The sequence below is a fragment of the Mobula birostris genome, chromosome 14 (genome assembly GCF_030028105.1).
Source record: "Mobula birostris isolate sMobBir1 chromosome 14, sMobBir1.hap1, whole genome shotgun sequence".
In the NCBI taxonomy this organism is placed as follows: Eukaryota; Metazoa; Chordata; class Chondrichthyes; order Myliobatiformes; family Myliobatidae; genus Mobula; species Mobula birostris.
This window is the reverse complement of record NC_092383.1, coordinates 31,525,621-31,544,737: the sequence shown is the minus strand read 5'-3', so window position 1 is coordinate 31,544,737 and position 19,117 is coordinate 31,525,621. Positions and strand designations below refer to the sequence as shown.

At 41.2% G+C, this 19,117-nt stretch overlaps 1 protein-coding gene across 1 annotated transcript in view; it reads left to right on the top strand.

Moving 5' to 3' along the window:
* The first annotated feature begins 9,897 nt into the window (after nucleotides 1-9,897).
* Nucleotides 9,898-19,117, top strand: part of bnc1 (basonuclin zinc finger protein 1) — a 104,874-nt gene continuing 95,654 nt past the window's right edge. The window contains exon 1 of the mRNA XM_072278314.1: nucleotides 9,898-10,388. Within this exon, the coding sequence (XP_072134415.1) occupies nucleotides 10,380-10,388 (9 nt within the window). The 5' untranslated portion in view covers nucleotides 9,898-10,379. The remainder of the gene's footprint in view (nucleotides 10,389-19,117) is intronic.

Genomic DNA, 19,117 nt, shown 5'->3' with positions numbered 1-19,117 from the left:
ATGACAAGACTCTGTGCAATAGTTGAAGTCCGAGGTGTAAATGGTGAAGAGAAAGGGAGACAGGACAGTCCCCTGTGGAGCCCCAGTGCTGCTGATCACTCTGTCGGACACACAGTGTTGCAAGCACGTACTGTGGTCTGCCAGTCAGGTAATCAAGAATCCATGACACCAGGAAAGCATCCACCTGCATCGCTGTCAGCTTCTCCCCCAGCAGAGCAGGGTGGATGGTATTGAACACACTGGAGAAGTCAAAAAACATGACCCTCACAGTGCTTCTCCTAGCTGGAGAAGTCAGAAAACATGACCCTCAATGCTGCTGAGGGTCCTGGCATTTACTCTATACTTTCCTCTTGAATTTAATTTCCCAAAATGCATCATGTCATATGACTGGATTAAACTCCATCTGCCATTTCTCTACATTTCTAACTAAACTATACCTTCCTCACTATCCATAATTCCACCAATTTTTGTCCCACCTGCAAATTTACTCATCAGACCCCCAATATTTTCATCCAAATAATTTATGCATATCGCAAACAATAGAGGTCCCAGCAATGATCCTTGTGGATCACAGCTGGAATTATATCTCAAGTCAGGAAAACACCCCTCCACCACTACCCTCTGTCTTCTGTGACCAAGTCAATTTTGTATCCAATTTTTCAATTAACCATGGATCCCATGTGGCTAAATCTTCTGGACCTTATCTACTAAAGTCCAGCTAAAGCTTTACTAAAGTCCATCTAGACAACATCCACTGTCCTACCTTCATCAATCATTTTCATCACCTCCTCAAAAAACGCAATTAATTTTGTGACGGACGACCAGTCCCACACAAAGCCATGCAGGCTATTCCTAAGAAATCCATGCTTTTCCAAATGTGAGTAAATCTTGTCCCTAAAAGTTTTTTAAAAATAATTTCCTGATGCTGATGTAAGTTTGAGCAGTTTTCTGGATTATTCCTCATTGGCCTTCTTAAGCAAAGAAATGATATCAGAAAGGCTGCAGATGCTGCAAATCCATAGCAACACATGCAAAATGCTGAAGGAACTCAGAAGGTCAGGCAGCAGCCATGGAAACGAATAGTTAGTTGATGTTTCTGGCCGATACCGTTCTTCAGGACTGAGGAGAAGGGGGAAGATGCCAGAATCAAAAGGTGGGGAGAGGAGAAGGAGGCCAGCTGGAAGGTGATAGGTGAAGCCAGGTGGGTGGGAAAGATCAAGGTCTAGAAAAGAAGGAATCTGTTAGAAGAGGAGAATGGGAAGGAGGAAGGGACTAACGGGAAGTAATAAGCAGATAAGAAGTAACAGAGCAGAGCGGGGAATAGACGGGAGAGGTATTTGTTTACCAGAAGGAGAAGTCGATATTCATGCCATCAGGTTGGAAGGTATCCAGGGGGAATATAAGGTGTTGCTTCTCAACCCTCAGGGTGGTCTCATCTTGGCACAATAGGAGGCCATGGACTGACATGTTGGAATGGGAATAACATTGATATTCTTCCATCCTCTGGTACTTCTGTGATAGAAAGATAAAAAGATCTTGGTCAAGGACCCAGCAATCTCCTCCATTGCCTCCCTCATTATCCTGAAATAGATAACATCAGGCCCTGGGGACTTATCCACCTTAATGCTTTTCAAGATGCTTCTCTTCCTTCTCTATATCAGGGAGCCGTAAAACATCAATGTTCTCCTCCCCATCTCACTACCATTTATGTCCTTTTCCTTAGAGAATACCGATACAAAGTACTCATTTAAGACCATGCCCATTTACTTTTCTCCTTTATCTGGAAAGGATAAAGGGGAAAGGTGGACTTAACCTTTCCCTAACTACTTGCTTGCTTTTAATATAAAATGCCTTGGGAACTCCTTGATCCTGCTTGTCTATGAAGTTTCATGGCCACTAGTTGCCCTTCTAATTCCTTATTTAAATTATTTTTGGCTTCTTTTCTATTTAGGAAAAGCCAACTGGAAGTAATGAAAGTGCTACGGCACCCGTCACTTGCATGGTGGACTCCTGTAGTCGGGTGACTTCAGAAATAATACAGAACTTGTGGTGAAACAGGGAAAGAAATAATTTAATTCCTGTTCATAGATATTGTGAGTAATTTCACGCCAGGCCTGAACTTTTCAAACAGTTTGTGAACTGGAAAGTTAACTGAAATATTTGCTTATGCAAGCAGATTTTTTTTTCCTTCCAGCATGTGACAGTGTCATCACGACACCTCATCACATAAGAATCACAAAGGCTCTGGTATGTCAGGTTCTGAATGCAACAGGTGCCCACAGGAATAAGAATCAGAATCAGTTTTATTATCACTGACATATGTTGTGAAATGTGTTGTTTTGCAGCAGCAGTGCAGGGCAAGGCATAAAAAAATATTATTAAGTTACAAATAAATAGTTGTAAAGAGGAATGGCATGGTAGTGTTTGAGAGTTCAGGGACCTCTCAGAAATTTGATGATAGAGGAGAAAAAGTTGTTCCTAAAATGTTAAATTTGAATCTGTAAGCTGCTTGTACCTCCACCTTGATGGTGGTAATGAGAAGAGGGCATGTCCCGGACGGTCCTCAATAATGGGTGCCACCCTCTTAAGGCACCACCTTTTGAAGGTGCCCTTGACATGGGGTGCTTTGTGCCCATGATGGAGCTGGGTGATGAGGGTTGAATATCAGGAGAAATACTCAGTAATAAGTTTAGACTACTGTTACACTCCAACTTCTCTCCATCAAGACTGTTTTAGTATGCTGTCAATCGAACAAACAGGATGGACACGGTGCAGTGGGAAGTGCCAACTCCATCAATCAAATTGTCATGGGCGTGATTTTTGGATTATACTTAAAAAGGGCTGAAGCAAAGTAAGGAATCATGGGAAGAAAGTCCTGCATGGTCACCATGGTGATATCTCTCTGAAATCATCAAGAGTTAAAGGATAAGTAATATTTGGAATTAAAAAATAAGGTTTGGAATATTTGGAATTAAGGAACCTGTTTTGGGGGACGGGGAAAGAGAAAAAAGAGGGATACAGAGAGAGAGATATGGTTAAGGGTTAAAGTGATGTAACAGCATATTAAAGTACAACTATTTGTAATATGTTATATCATGCCTTAGGTAATTTCATATGATGTCTGTGTGACTGACTAAAATGGAGCCACACGGAAGATGTAACTGGAAATATAGAAGTCTTAATTCACACAGTGAACCTCTCACTGAAGAGGGAATCCAGAGGAAACCAAGAAAATCTCATTTCCCTGGCACAATATTTTATACTTCTTCAACACAAAGAGAACAATAGATGATTAACTTCAGTTTCAATTGCTATAATCATCTATTTTGAATATAGTCAGGGAATCTACAGAATTATATATTTACAATGGTAGCACATCCCAACTAATTCAAATTCAGTTTTATTGTCATAACCAAGAGAAAATTTGCAGATGCTGGAAATCTGAGCAACACACACAAAATGCTGGAGGAACTCAACAGGCCAGGCAGCATCTAGGAAAAGAGTACAGTCGAAGGGTTTTGGCCCGAAACATCGACTGTACTCTTTTCCCTGATGATGCCTGGCTTGCTGAGTTCCTCCAGCACTTTAAGTGTGTGTTGCTCAATTTTATTGCCATTCAACAAAGACATGCATTCCATCTGGGTAGCCTCCAACCTGCTGTCATGAATATCGATTTCTCGAACTTCCAATAACTAATCCCCTGCCCCCTTCACCATTCCCATTCCCCCTTTTCCAGCCTTTTATCTCTTTCATCTATCAGCTTTCCAGCCCTTTACTTCCCCCTTACCCTGCCCTGGGTTCACCTATCACCCACCACCTTGTATTTCTTCCTCCCCTGCCCCTATTTCCTTGCTCTTAACTTCTCATCTTTTTTTTTTGCAGTCCTGATGAGGATCTTGGCCCGAAACGTCAACTGCTAACTCTTCTCCATAGATGCTGCCTGATCTGAGTTCCTCCATCATTTTGTGTGTGTTGCTTAGATTTCCAGCATCTGCAGAATTTCTCGTCGTTGTCCTGAACTATGTTTTAAGTGGCAGGGATGCATTGTTAACAATGTGCTAATAGTATAAATTTACATCTATTGTCTTCCCCCATGTAGTTTCAATAGGATAGGATCAGAAAGTTCTACACCCGATGTAGGACCCAACGTACTGACAATACTTTGTCACTAGCCACAATGTATCCATTAAGAAACATGCACAACACACTGGAGGAACTCAGCAGGTTGGGCAGCATCCGTGGAAATGATCAGTCAACGTTTCAGGGGAAACAGGGAGGGAATAGGCAGGAAAGGTGAAGAAGGAATAGGGTAAAGCACAATGGGTAGTAGAAGGAGGCGGAACTATGAGGGAGGTGATAGGCAGCTGGGGGAGGGGGCAGAGTGAAATATGGATAGGGGAGGGAGGGGGAGGGAATTACTGGAAGTTGGAGAATTCAATGTTCATGCCAAGGGGCTGGAGACTACCCAGACAGTATATGAGGTGTTGCTCCTCCAACCTGAGTTTAGCCTCATCATGGCAGTACAGGAGGCCATGTACTGACATATCCGAATGGGAATGTGAAGCAGAGTTGAAGTGAGATCCTGTCTGTTGTGGCGGACGGAGCGGAGGTGCTCGACAAAGCAGTCCCCCAGTCTGCGTCGGGTTTCACCAATGTAGAGGAGGCTGCAACAGGAGCACTGGATGCAACAGATGACCCCAACGGACTCACAAGTGAAGTGTTGCTTCACCTGGAAGGACTGTTTGGGGCCCTGAATGGTGGCAAGAGAGGAGGTGTAGGGACAGGGTAGCACTTAACGCTTACAGGGATAAGTGCTGGGTGGGAGATCCATGGGGAGGGATGTTTTCCTCTCTACCCCTCTCCGCTTTCTGCAGGGATCGTTCCCTCCACGACTCTCTGGTCCACACGTCCCTCCCCACGGATGCTGCCCAACCTGCTGAGTTCCTCCAGCGTGTTGTGCGTGTTGCTTCGACCCCAGCATCTGCAGAGTATTTTGTGTATCCATTAAGAGTTACATTATATACAGATTTAATTGCCTGAAGACCAGTTCTCATTTAGTTAATACATAATTATACTATCCATGATATCATAACTCCAGAGAGATCCCCAATAATGTTATATTTTCATATTATTTATAATGTTTGTATTTAGTCAGGTTTTGTAAACTTTTGAAGTGTTCTAAGTGGACGGTGCTACACTGTCACCCTTAATTAATTTTCCCATTCAAAATAGGCTCAGATTAGATTTAGAAAATAGCTGTAAGAAAAATTCCCAGAGTTGTGTGTTCCATGTGAATATTAATCTCTGACGTCTCCCCCCGCCCCCAACACACACAGACATATGCACCTTCCTGCACAACAGTCACACACCCCTGACCCCATCTCTTCAGACTTTCTGTGGTAGGAGGACTAACTGAGGAATGAACTCTGTTACCTGTTCTCCTGTTTTGTTTCATTTTAAGTGCTTATACAGAAATTATGTTAAAAAAAAGTTTTGGGTCGGGGTAGTGTGGGACATCCTTGCTAAAGTTACTTGAACTCCAGGCTGAGTGATTTATTTTCTGCTTGGCACTAAGAAAAGGACTGTGCATGTCCTGTTCCTTGTCAGGAAGGAGAGGTGGCAGATTTGGACCCATGACATCAAGGGCTAACCAATTTCATCTGCTCTGCTTCCTTTCCTTTCCCCTTCGTTTGCTTCTGATCCCCTTTTTGAAAGTGGACCCATTTTTGTATTTGCACATAAGGGAAGCATGAACTTTGCATCTGAGTGGAAGTTGGCCCCAGGATTTCTGACGTTTTTGACAAGAAATAACAAACACCACACCAAATTTCTGAATCAAATGTTATTTTTTCTGTACCATCGTGTAAGCCCTTTTGTTTTGTTTATGGAGGTTAATACGGCATAGTTTATTATTGTAGCATACTTTATGCTTTCCTACAATATTTCGCATCAGGTGAGTTTATTGTCATGTTGCCATTATACTTTAAGAATTTAAACTGGTCCGGAATCTTCTAGGACAAAAACAGAACATGATCAGAATCAGTAAATTAAGTGCTGTGGAGTTTTTTTTTTCTTCTTTTCAAGGCTTATACTGATTCCCCTTGACTGTACAACTTGCCCCTTGAGGTACTCTCAAAATGAAAGGCATTGATTTTTTTTTTGTTTGCAGACAACTTTGTGACCAAATGAACAATAACGAGCTGCTGTATCCCAGACGCTTTGAATCCGCATGTTCAGCTCATGTCTTGTGTCTTTCCTTTTAAAAAATGAAGACAAAACAATTGTCAATACTGTTTGTGGCCTGGATACCGTGACCTCCAAAACCCAAGGTACTCTGCTCGTTACAGATACCATGTGATATCTCAGTCTGTGTTTCAGCTGATTCCCATCCCATTGATAATAGTGCTGCTGATTTCTTCCTCCTGTTGCTATCCGTTGGCGCAACTAGAAATTGATCTGTTGCCCGGCATGTAGTTAATTATATTGACTTTATCACAGCTGGGTTTTCCTTGAGCCTGTAGGTATAATATGGAGAGGCATGCAGCTGAAGCTTGCTGTGTTTTAACTCTCTTGTTACCAAACAAGAATAGATCAAAACTGGCTCAATATAATTTTGTGAAACTTATTTATTTAGAAGTGACTTTTCGAATGTGAAGTGCAGGTGAAATTGGAAGTAACCTTACAATATATGGTGAGTACATACATCAGGAGTGGATTCTCCTTTTGTGGTTTGACTAATGGAGCGAGTAAACTTATAACAGATATATTATTTCAGTAAGATTCTATAAAAATAGATCTTGCTGATAATGTTATCCTGAGCAACTTTTTTGTTAACTGGACCTGGGTGCTTTAGTTCCTGTAAATTAGCCAAGATGTGAGCAGTGGTTTGTTTATGGTCTTAATGCATTAAAACAAAACTTGGCAATTCTGAATCCGAAGGAAGTTCACATAAAGAATGAGTTTCCTAATAAATGCAAGGCATTAGGAAGCACTTAGCTTACAACAACCAGCTTGAGTTTGGGATTCAGCCAGTCACCAGGTGTAGCCACACTCCCTGGCCGGGAATTTGGTTCTATTCAGACCTCCTGTCCCAGGGTTTTAGGTTAAATAAGCCCACAAAGTCCCCTGAAACCTAGAAGTGTGATCCTTCAGCTTCTGAATGGGTGTCCATTTCGACTGAGTCTCATTCCGTCCTTGCCTGGCACAGATCATTGATCAGCTTAGAGAAGCCAGGATCAAGAAGCCTGGGCAGTTCAGCCTTAAGCCCAGGGACAATCAAGCTCCCTGAGCATTTGAGAGACACCTCTTAAGCAGGCAGTGACTTCTTGTACAAGAAGTTTTAAGTTTAATCTTCACTCTGGTCTTGCTAGTGCATTATAAGTTGACTGAAAGGTCCTATGGCATTATTTTGAAGATCAACCAAGGATATCTCTTCAGTATTTAATGTATAGTTTATTATTTATGGTTCCTTAAGGTTGTCATTGCCGAGGGAGAGTGATAGGAATAAGCTCCCACTACTTATTAAGTTCCCCCATCCCTTTGTCTTTCAAATTACTGGTCTATCAACTGACGCTACAAGTATTCTTCAAATCCTTCCCCATCTTTCATTCTTCAGTCCTGACAAAGGGTTCTGGCCCGAAACGTCGACTCATCGTTTCTGACTGATGCTGCCCGACCTGCTGAGTTCATCCAGCGTACTGAAAGTGTTCCTTTTATATTTATATACATGGTTCCTTAAGGTTGACATAGCAGGGACTCGTAGTGGCTCCCAACAGCGTGCATCTGAGATAGCCCCTGACAACCAAGTCCATCTCCTGGCCTTTATGTGTGGTTTATCTACTAAGCCCGGTGGAACCGTTTCTACTGACAGGAGAAGGGGCAAAGGTGGGTTACCAGTGCCTTAAAACCAGTTGCTTTGGGCACATGGGGCTTGCCAGCTGTGGTTGGCAGCCCACCTAGAAGAAGGAAATCTTGGACCTCAAACCTCTGCTGCCTTGTGGCTACATCCACTCATGGGAAAGGCTTCGGGGGTAAACCCTGAGGAAAATTCCGGAGCTGGAGTCCTGCTTCTGCCGTGTCATTGAATTCATCAGTTGAGTGCGGGGGGGGGGGGGGTGGTGTTGCTGCATAGGCAACAGCTTTCCCTCCAAATCTTTCTGTCCTGGCTTGCATAGACAGCTAGGACATAACATTCATGGTCAACCTCACTCAACGGAGAGCTGACATTTAATTTATCCTTCCAGTAATGCAATCAGAAATCAGCTTGTCTTCTCACTGTCATATTGTTGTGTGTGTTAAGGTTTCAGTATTTCCTAATTACTTTAATTTGTTGCCATATGAAGCAGGGGTAGGCTATTCAGCCCCTTACCTATTCTGCTATTTAGTAAAATAATCTCTGATCCTGTACTACTTTCCCATATGAACCCCATATCGCTTGATCCTCTTACAATTCAACAGTCTGTTTATTTTGAATTCAACAACTAAGCTTTTTGGTTTGGGAACTTCCAGATATTTACCAATTATTGGCTAAAAATGTTTCTTTTCATCTCTTTTCTGAAAGCCCAATCCCTTATTGTGAGCAACACACATAAAAAATACTGGTGAACGCAGCAGGCCAGGCAACATCTATAGGAAGAGGTACAGTCAATGTTGTCAGGACTAACTGAAAGAGGAGTTAGTAAGAGATTATTATATTCCCTTATTTTGAGGCCTTGACTCATAGCTCTAGACACTCCAAATTATCCCTATCAAGTCATGCTTTAATGAGATCAACTGTCATGCTTCAAAAATCCAAATTCTAGATGTATTATTTATCCCAGTCTGGTTAATCTCTTCTTCAATGCCATCTCAGGAACAAGGATGGTGAACCTCTGCAGTACTCCTTTGTAATGTAAGCATATCCTCCCTTGGGTAAGGGAACTACTCCTGCCCACAATATAACAGCAAATCTGAAATTTGCCCCAGAATTGTAAGACTGCGTCTTTCTTGTCCTGCCGAGGGGTCGACTGCACTTTTTTCAGTCGATGCTGCCTGGCCTGCTGAGTTCCTCCAGCATTTGCTCAGATTCCCAGATTCTTCTCTTGCTTGAGACTGCTCATTTCTTGGTGATCTGGTTGAATTAAAGGAGCTTTGAGTGAAGGTGTCTCCCACGCTGTGAGCGAGCCGAGGTGTTCACACGGACTGCCCTTAAAATGCCAGAGATTAACTCACCGGACAATGAAAAAGCGTTGCAATTCTGAAACTTCAAATGAAGAGTCCTTCCTCTCCATTGCCCTTTCACCTAACTACCAGATTAGATCTAGGAATGGTTACGGTCTGCAAACAAAACATCTGCGAAAGTCTCCTGCTTAGTGTGCGCTCTCTTGGCATGGTTTTCCCAAAGCCAAAAGTAACTGACCGTTTTGCTATTTGATACAGTAGTCTGAACAGAGAAGTATTTGCACAGAACTGTCAGGATTTTTTTCCCCCTCTGACATGCTCAGCCAGGTCAGTAAAACTGAAATAGTTGTTGAGGTGGGCGCTATGCAGACTTTCTGCTGGTGACCATCGTTGCATTGAGGTTGACATTAATGCTCATTAAAACGTTCACCTGAGTCACAAATGGGCTGTAAATATTTCACTGTGCCCAGTCAACACAGAAAGGATCCGCTAATCCTTGGAGTACATCAAATGTACTTTACATAATTCAGTGAGCGGCTGATGAGAATTTCTCATATATAGAGAGAAGTGTAGTTTTCCTTCTTGCGCTTGTGCTTTTTAAGTATTAAACTTCTTTTCCTTAAGACATCCTAATTAATGAAAAAAAGGCACATTACGTAAAAAAAGTTCTTTCAACGTTGGCGGCAGATTGCAAACTAAATTGAGTGTGTATCTGCTTCAGCGGACGGGCCAGTTTCTCTGAAAAAGAAAGCAGAAAATAGCTACATTGATATGTCATTCTGCAGACAGAGCTGAGGTACAATTTGTTCTGACTGGATTTCGTGGGATGTCGAGGCAGCCAAGAGCCTCTGCGATTCTTTTTGATCAAATCTCTGTGAAAGATGAGTGTCATGCCCCGTTTCAGGCAGCTGCAGAGGGACTGCCCTACGACTCGAGGGACATGCTCAGAACACGCCAGGCTGGGGCAGAGAGGTGAGAGTTTGTTCTGGAGGTGAGCAGGAGATCCTGCCTCCCAACTCCAGAGTGTACCGAGTGGGAGGATCTCATTCCATCCCGTGAGGTATCGGAGAGGGGGGAAAAAGAAACAAAACTGAGGTTGAGACACCAGAAGGACACGTCGCTGGCTACTTGTACAGACCGGCAGAACTGATGCAAATCTCTTTAAATCAGCGCGGTATGGGAAACTGCTTGGTAGGTGAGGGGATTGATCGTCGCTGACAATGTCGGAGGTAAGTAATCTACTGGAACTCTGTTTGTGAGAAGTGGGTTGTAACAGCGCCGGGGAGCACTGGAAGTTGCGGGCGAAGTGCTTGCTAGCTTTCGAAAAGAACATTACGTTAAATTGATTCTTGCCGAAGATAACTTAAATAGGACGGCTGACCATTAAACATTAGCTGTCTGGGTAGGGGAGCCCGCTGTGTGTGCGCGTGTGAAGTGAATTGCCTGCTTAATTAAAATGCAAAGATAATAATTGTTGCTAATAAGTCAGCAATTGGAATCGGTGTAGACTTTGGGTTGGTATTATGTACCAGTACAGGGTTTTCTTTGGGGCTGTGTGTCTCTGCTCAAACGCAGCAAGTTAACTGTTTGTCCTGCCTTCATATGTGCGGAAGGCCTTTGGGGCAAGATGTTGTTTCTTTGTGTATGTGTATTTTTTTTTTTCGCGGCTTGCCGGAGCAGCCAGCTTCATTAGTTTCATGATAGCGCATCAGAATGCGCTTGCTGCTGTTAACCGTGAGCCTGTCCTGCAGCACGAAGCGCTGTTTCTGGCTTTGGATGAGCTTGTAAGGATTTGTCAGCCAGATGTGACAAGATCATCAAGAGTCTGGGAAGAGGGATCTGATATTAATCAGCACATAGCTCCCAGCTAACTTTCTGATGTGCTGTGTAGTAACATGTTTTTCCCATTTACTACTCTTCATTGTGACCACAGCGCTGCCACAGTGTGATTGCCTCTTACTAGGCAGTTGCTTTTAAACCTTTATAGTGGCAGCAACACGCTACTGTACAAAACGCAGGTGACAACTTGCTGACTTGCACGTTGCCACTTCTATAGGATGCACAGTGGGTTTGATAGTGTGGGGTTATTTAAGACTTCCATCACGTGCCTTGAACATTTATTTGCTCCTTTTGATAGTTATCGCCATTTTCCCTCCATCTCGTGATCGGGTAAAGATTTCCTTTCAGAATCATAACCATTAACTCCAATAAAATACAGCAGATTAACCAGTCCGACTCCACGCTTAACTGTCGTTACGCGCTTAAGGTGTTGGATTCAGAGAGATTAACTTTTGGCTGGCAGCTCAAGTTTTAATTGCGTTGAGGGGGAAAAAAACCTCTTAAAAGTCGCCTTGCCTTTTTAGTTATGAAAAAAATGCAGGTCGAGCTAAAAGTGTTAAACCTTTTTTACGCGCAACTTTGAACCGCCATCTGTTCAGTCAAAACAGTTGCATCTGTTCTACCTGCAGGTCTTATTTAATTTAATATGCATAGTTTTACGGTCTTACTTAAATAAATGGATCTCAGCTAGGCCAAAACGTGCTATTACAGATGTGAATTTGTTTTCGAAAGTTTAGGTGTAAGAAGTCCCGTGGCTGAATCTTATTAAATGATATTGTCTACTTTATACCCAGGCATTTTTGCAGAAATTGATGGCGAGAGTTGCTCTCAGTTAATCCCTTTAATACATTGTGGAGTGTATTTCTGTAGGCTTCTATACTGGTATCTCTTTACTGCATACTTGCCAATTAGCATGTTAGAAAATGATGAAACTGGAGCAGTCTGTTAGAATGCTCCCTTACATAGGCTGCAGTAACATGGATTAAATAGCAAGAAATTTCACATTTATAGACTTGTATCATTTCAAAACTCAATAAAACAATTAGGATGCTATTCTTTCTCGATAGAATATTTTCTCAAATGTTGAAAATCTTTAATGCCAGAAAATGACTTTTTGTTGAAATCATGATTCCAAAATGCCCTTTATCACACTCATTTTAATGGACTACAAATAAAATGCTTCCTCACGTCTATCTGATTTCCTCAAACCCCACTATGCTTTATCTAGTGTATTAACTGCTAAATGGCTGAAAAGCAAAGGCTAACAGGGTAGCTGATGATTGAGGCTGGCTATAGACTGTAGTTTGAACCATGATCAAAGTTACTTTAAAAAGGATCATGGGCTTTAAGAAAGGATAGAATATTTTGTGTAGTTTTAAACATGAGCTGTGAATAAAAAGCCAATTATCTACAAAAGTGACATTTGCACTGAAATTGAAATTCAGTAACAAGAAGCAAAATTCTGTACAAGAAAGTGAATACATATGAAACTAAATAGAGAGCACTCCCAGCATGCTACACATAATTTAGCATCAGTTGAGTTTCCCTGTAGGTCTCACTTTCAGGCACAAACTCTTTGCAATTTGAAGATTATTCAGATAAGTAGGAAAAAAAACACTTGGTAATTTATATATCGTCTTAGCGAAGGGACATAGTATCACAAGAAGAGGAAAAACATGATTTTGAAATACTTTAAAATTATATGATTATGAGCCTACATCCATTGACTACAATTCCATATTTTATAATGAATACATTAAAAAAAGGAATACATAAATTGATTTAAAATTTTAGAATACAGGATGTAATTCATAAATCAATTGTATTCCTTGTCTATTGGGATAACACTTGTTATGGGAATTGATAATTTATTTTGAATGTCTAATCCTAACCTTGAAGATTATTTCTTAAAGTAATCATCAAATGTGCATTTACAGGTTTCCTTGCCTGTTTGATTCTCCTTGTTACTCACAAGTCCATATGACCGTCTTTGTAAAGTAGCCACCCTGATTGTTCTTGTCAGTGACCTAGATTTCCTTGGCTGTGTACCCCAGGCCACTATTTACCGTGGCAAATCACATAATGCATGGTAAAGTTTGATGCGTATATATCTGAGGAAAAGTTATGCTCCCTTGTTTTGTAACATTGATTTAACTTTTATCAACTGGGGTACCTTGCTCCAGTTATAACTCAAGGCAGTAACAGTCAAATGTATCGACATAAAACTTTCTTAAAACCAGAGTCAATAAATGAATGAATTTTTACCTAGATGAACTTAGCCTAAATAGGAATGAGAAGAAATAATGTCTGCACTCTCAAGAATGTATAGTGGGTTGCGGAAATGCACGTAATAATTCTTGTGGTGGCTTATGAACATATACCTCCAAATATTTCCAGATATTTTAACTCTCCATCTACCCAAGCTGGTTCCATTAGGCATTCTTTAAGGTGATTTTGTACTTAAGGTAATATGGGCGATGTAATAGAGCACATTTTGACTGCAGTGTTAGAAACATAAAGACCCAGCACACCCATAAATCTCCTCAAACCTGCCTTATAGATGTGGTTACACTACAGTGATTTTTTTTTAACAACGTCTTGGTGATGTTTCTTCCATTCCTTTAACCAGTCAGACTGTGGCCTTTTTGATTCAGTATCTCAGCTTAGGTTCTGTGACCTGCAATGACTTGAGGCCGCACAAGCACACGTCATGTAGTATCTGGTAGTTTTCTGTTCAAAGACATTTGTGTCTCTGAATTGGTTAGAGGTTTAAGCTAGATCAGAGGTGTAAACTGTGCCTACCAATGCTCCAGTGAATTCCTGCAAACTTTTTATGCATAACAGGAGCTGTTATAGTGTGATATAAAGTATGTTAAAACCAGATACAATAGATGTTATGCCTGTTTTTCATTGGCATAGTCAGAAGAGAAACAGGCCCTTCGGCCCGCCACATTCAACCCCTTCTATTCTCATCGCATTTGCTTGCATTAAGACCATGTCCTTCTTTGCTTTGCTTAGTTATGTGTTTATGAAATGCATTTTAAACATAGTATTTGTATCTGATTCCACGACCTCTTCTGGAAGAATGTTCCAGAAGTAAACCATGTGGAGTGAAAACTTATCCTTAATATACCCTTTAATCTCCTACCTCAGAATTTAAGATTATACCCTTTGTTTTTAATAACTCAATCATGGGAGGAGGGGGAATTGACTAACTATTCTATAAGTGCTTATTTTACATGTTTCCTTAATACTGAGTAATGTCAGATTTGTGGTTTGAATATTTTTTTTGCTGTGAATTTCAATTTTCAGAGTTTGAATTTACTCTGAATACTTAGTTTCCTGCCATTGTACCAAATTTTATGTAAGTGTGTATTCCAAAGCTATTGCAAAGAAAGTTAAAATAACTAACCATCTGAAGAATTGTCTCAGCCTGAAATGTCAGCTATCCATTCTTTTCCATGGATGCTGCCGGGCCTGCTGAGTTCCTCCTTCATTTTGTATGTGTTGCTTTGGATTTCCAGCATCTGCAGACTTTGTTGTGTTTATGATTTGACTTGCCATTTAATACCAAATGAGTGATCTCCCTAACTGGGGTTAATATACAAAAAAAAACTCTTTTAACAGAGCTTTAGATGAAAGCATTAACTTTTGATGAAGTTCTTTACATCCCAATTTACACCCTTTAAACTCACTTACTGTTACTATGTGAATTGAGGTTGCCATCAAAATTATCCCAAATTTGTGGAATGCTGAAAATTGTAACGCATTGCTTGTGTTCAGAACTCAGCTTCTTTAATCTGAAAATCTATTGCAGAAAATTAATTGGCCACTCTAACCTCTCTAGCCTTCCATTTTTTAAAAAAAGAACATGCTGCAGGTGAATGTCTGTACAATGCAGTGGTTTAGATGTCAAGTTGCTGCAGTATTTTTAAGTAGTTTATAAGCCAAGGCCAAGGTTTCTTCCAGTTGTTATCAAGTGTTTACAAAGCTGAATTGTATTTTTTTTTAAATTACCACTAACTACTGGAGTTATTATGTTCTATTTATTAGTCATTACTTTTATGTATCTGAAAGAGTTTCTCATCCCTGCACTGATATTTCATAGTATACATATAGTTTGCTTTGTATTACAAACTGTACTCCAAATTTAATTTTTGCGGCACATATTTAAATTTAAAATTGGATATATGTTTACAGTGTAAGCAGTTCAAACCCATTATGTGCACTTAAGGTTTCCTCTTGAGAACTATCTTGTTCTGAAAGCACAAATACATCAATCAATATAATGGGAAATGATGCAATAATTGTTGTAAAATGTGTTTGCAATATTGGCTGGGATGTGGCAACACTTCAGTAACATTGGTCGTAATGTTATTCATCTCCTGTTTTTGCAGTGAGTGTGAATATATTGAAATTCCTTTGTATTGCCTCGATAGGTCTATAGGTTCAAGAGTGGGAGGGATCGTTCATTGTGGCAATCCTCAGGCATGGTGAAAAGGCCACATCTAGATTCACCTCAGTGCACACCCTGAATTTCCTGGCATTCATTATTTTTAAGTCAACTTATCTCTGCCCCTAGTGCCAAGGCACTTGAAGAACTCTAATCCAATAGCTGGTGTCAGGGCAGCTGTAGATCGGGGCCAGGCTGAAGATATTCCAGACAACCGCTCAATCTTTGATAAATACTCTTTCTTCAGGCTGTATGGTTCCTGGCTTCTGTTCATCAGCAGCAGCCAGTAAACCTTGTTCCCTACTGATTTATTGATACTTGGACAGGGCTGCCAACCCTCTAGGTTTGCACCAGATTCATTGAGGATTAATCTTTTGGACATTGCTGTTTAAAAAAAAAAAAACAAGGAAAACATCGTTAAAAGTTTGAAATAAAATTTTTATTGAAGATTTTCCAATATTTTTATATATAAAATGCAATGGGCAGTACATATGATGATGGGTATGGCAGTTGGAAGAGACACTTCACGTCTAACGAAAACTCCAGGCAAAGTTGGCAACCAATCTGAGAGGTAGGTCAGTAATGGAAACTTGCCCATGCATTCAAAGTGGCCCGGAGTGGAGGTGGAACATCATGACTCTCATTCCAAGCATGAAAACAGCTACTCTGTATTAACTATTACATCTTTCCTTCTATCGAGTGCTGGCATTGTATTAGAATCCTGTTAGTTTGTATTTATCTGGCTGGTGTCTGATAATATGTGAATACTTAAATCTGCAAAGCGAAATCAAAACAAGAAACTAGGTCCCCTCCGCCTTCTCTTTCTCCACTCTCCTATCCTCTCCTCTTCGATTCCTTCCTCTCCAGGCCTTTACCTTTCCTACCCTCCCAGCTTCACCTATCAGCTTCTAGCTATCCTCCTTCCCCTTTCCCAACCTTTTTATTCTGGCGTCTTTCCCCTTCCTATCCGGTCCTGATAAAGGGTCTTGGCCTGAATCGTCGACTGTTTATTCGATTCCGTAGATGTTGCTTGACCTGCTGAGTTCCTCCAGCATTTTGTGTGTGTTGCTTTGGATTTCCAGCATCTGCAGAGCAGCTCATGTTTATAAGTCACATTTCTGTTTGCCTTATATAATGTGCACACACTCTCCCACATGGGCACACCCCATTTAACCTACCCCAAGGCAAAGTGGCCCAGGAATTCTCTGTCGGCTTGAAAGTCATGTTAAAGGCACACAGCATGGAAGCTGGTTCCTTTCTGGCATACAGTGCCCTGTCATGAATATTCAAGGCATTCTGAGTGACAGATTTGGCCTTGAATTGGGCATGTGCAGAGAGAGCTTTCTTCTCTGGTTAAGTGTAAGAAGATATAGAAGTAGGCCTTTGGGCCCTTCAAGCCTGCTGTGCTGTTCTTTAAGATCACGGCTGATCTACTCCCTTAACTCCATTTTTCTACGCTGTGCCTATGTCTCGTGATTCCCTTACTGTCTGGACATCTATTGATCAGTGCCTTGAATGAACACAACATCCAAGTCTCCAGTGCCTCCAGGGTAGAGAATTCCAAAGATTCACCACTCTGAGTGAAGAAATTTGCTCTTGTGTTTTTTAATAATATGGAGAGGAGGCCAGTTGATTTTTATTTTTATTTTATTGATATAAGGCGCGGAATAGGCCCTTCCAGCACTTTGAGTCACGCCACCGAGCAATCCCCCAACTTAATCCTAGACTAATCACAGGACAATTCACAATGATCAATTATCCTACCAGCTGGTATATCTTTGGACTGTGTAAGGAAACAGGAGCACCTAGAAGAATCACATACGGTCACGGGGGGGGGAGGTACAAATGCCTTACAGGTAGTGGAGGAAATTGAACCCGGCTTGCCTTTACTGTAAAGCATTGTGCTAACCACTATACTACCATGTTGGCCCAGTGTAGTCTGCACCGGCTGCCTCTACTTACTTAACAGTAACCTATTCTCTCTCAGAAGGTTCTCTTCTGCTTCTTCCACCTACTTATTAAACTTTTAGTGTTTAATTAACCTGCCAACCAGTAGGTTATTGGCATGCAGAAGGAAAAGCAGAGGGCCTAGGGAAACTGAGTTATAGGGAGAACGTGGAAACTCTGCACTGGTAGCCCCAAACATTGTCCCTCATCTCAGTCCTAAACAACTTTGCTCTTATTTTGAATTTCTTTGCCTAGTCATAGATTCCTCTCCATAAACACCCTCTCTGCATCCGTCAAGCTCTTTAAGAAATTTACAAAGAAAAGCACAGAAATCAGGTGAGCCACATACCACTGGGTCTGAGCAATGACTGTAAGAAGATGACAAGGACTGGGCCAACATAAGTAGTTCATGGGGACAAGGTCAAGAGATGTCACAATGGGAGGAAAGAAAGTTGATGAGGGGAATGGTAATATGAGCAGCTGGGCTGGAACCTGTGATGAGGAGGACATAAATGGGGGCATCATGACATCAACAGCAAACGGGAGAAATGAATGCCACACAAAATACTTAGAGGGTCTTTCTGCCAGCAGATCGGTGTACAGCTGGAACTCTCCAATTAATGCTAACGCAGGCCTCAACTTTCTAGTTGGGGGTGTTCCTGTGTGATGGAGCCATGCTGTTCGCAGGCCTCCATTGCACAAGCACTTGTCATCACCCCACACATCTGAGCATCTTCAATCATATGTGCATCACACACATGGAGGGTCTGGAATGAATTTTCAAAATTGTATGAACTGCATTTTTTTTTAGAATTTCAGTCCCAACGGACTACAAAAGTGCTAGAATTTAATGCCTCGTTCATGAATTAATCAGTACTGAAAAACTGCCTCTACAGTGGTGTAGCCAGAGGCACCAAATCCAGTAGAAAATGAGTGAGTAAATTATCACCGTTGAGTTCTCACCAGTGGCAGGGGTACTTCTCCGAGGTGCCATCAATGAGTTTAAATGAGTGGCTGGTCTTCACAGGGGCTCAAGTTTGGAGCTGCCCGTCTAAGACATTCAATTACTCCAACTGGGGTAACGATCACCTCAGTGCTGCAACTGAAGGTCATCATGCAATCATCTCAATTCTAAAGGGACTCAGTCTTGGTACCATTTGCTCTTTTATCCACGTTTATGGCTTAACTACGTCTCCTGTGAACTAGTGAAGTGCAAGAAAATTACTGTCTTTCTCTGGCAACTGAAATTGATTATGATAAGGTACTGCACAAAGAGGCATGGGATCCTCACCAGTAGACTGGGTGAAATATGCAGTGTAAAGCTACAGAGACCGTGCAACTCCTGACATGTTCCTGACAAAAAACCATCTCAGAAGTGAGAGTGCATGACATTCCATACCAGAGTCAGAGATTTATAGTATACTTAAGTGTATTAGTTGTTTAAAAGGGTTAAATATTTCAGTTTGCCCATCTTTTCTTTTGAAGTTTGTTATGTAGACAGCTTTGCTTATGGAACTCTATTCATTCTCCAAGTATCTGCAGTGAAATGGAAACTTGCGTAAACACTGAGAAGAGTTACATACATTATGATGGATTGAATGTCTCTATTGTTAGAAATCATAAAAAGGCAAGACTTTTAGTCATTCTTTATGGAACTTTGTGTCTGGTCTGTATGGTGATTACTTTAAAATTGTTACAACATGGCCAAGAGCAGCTAGT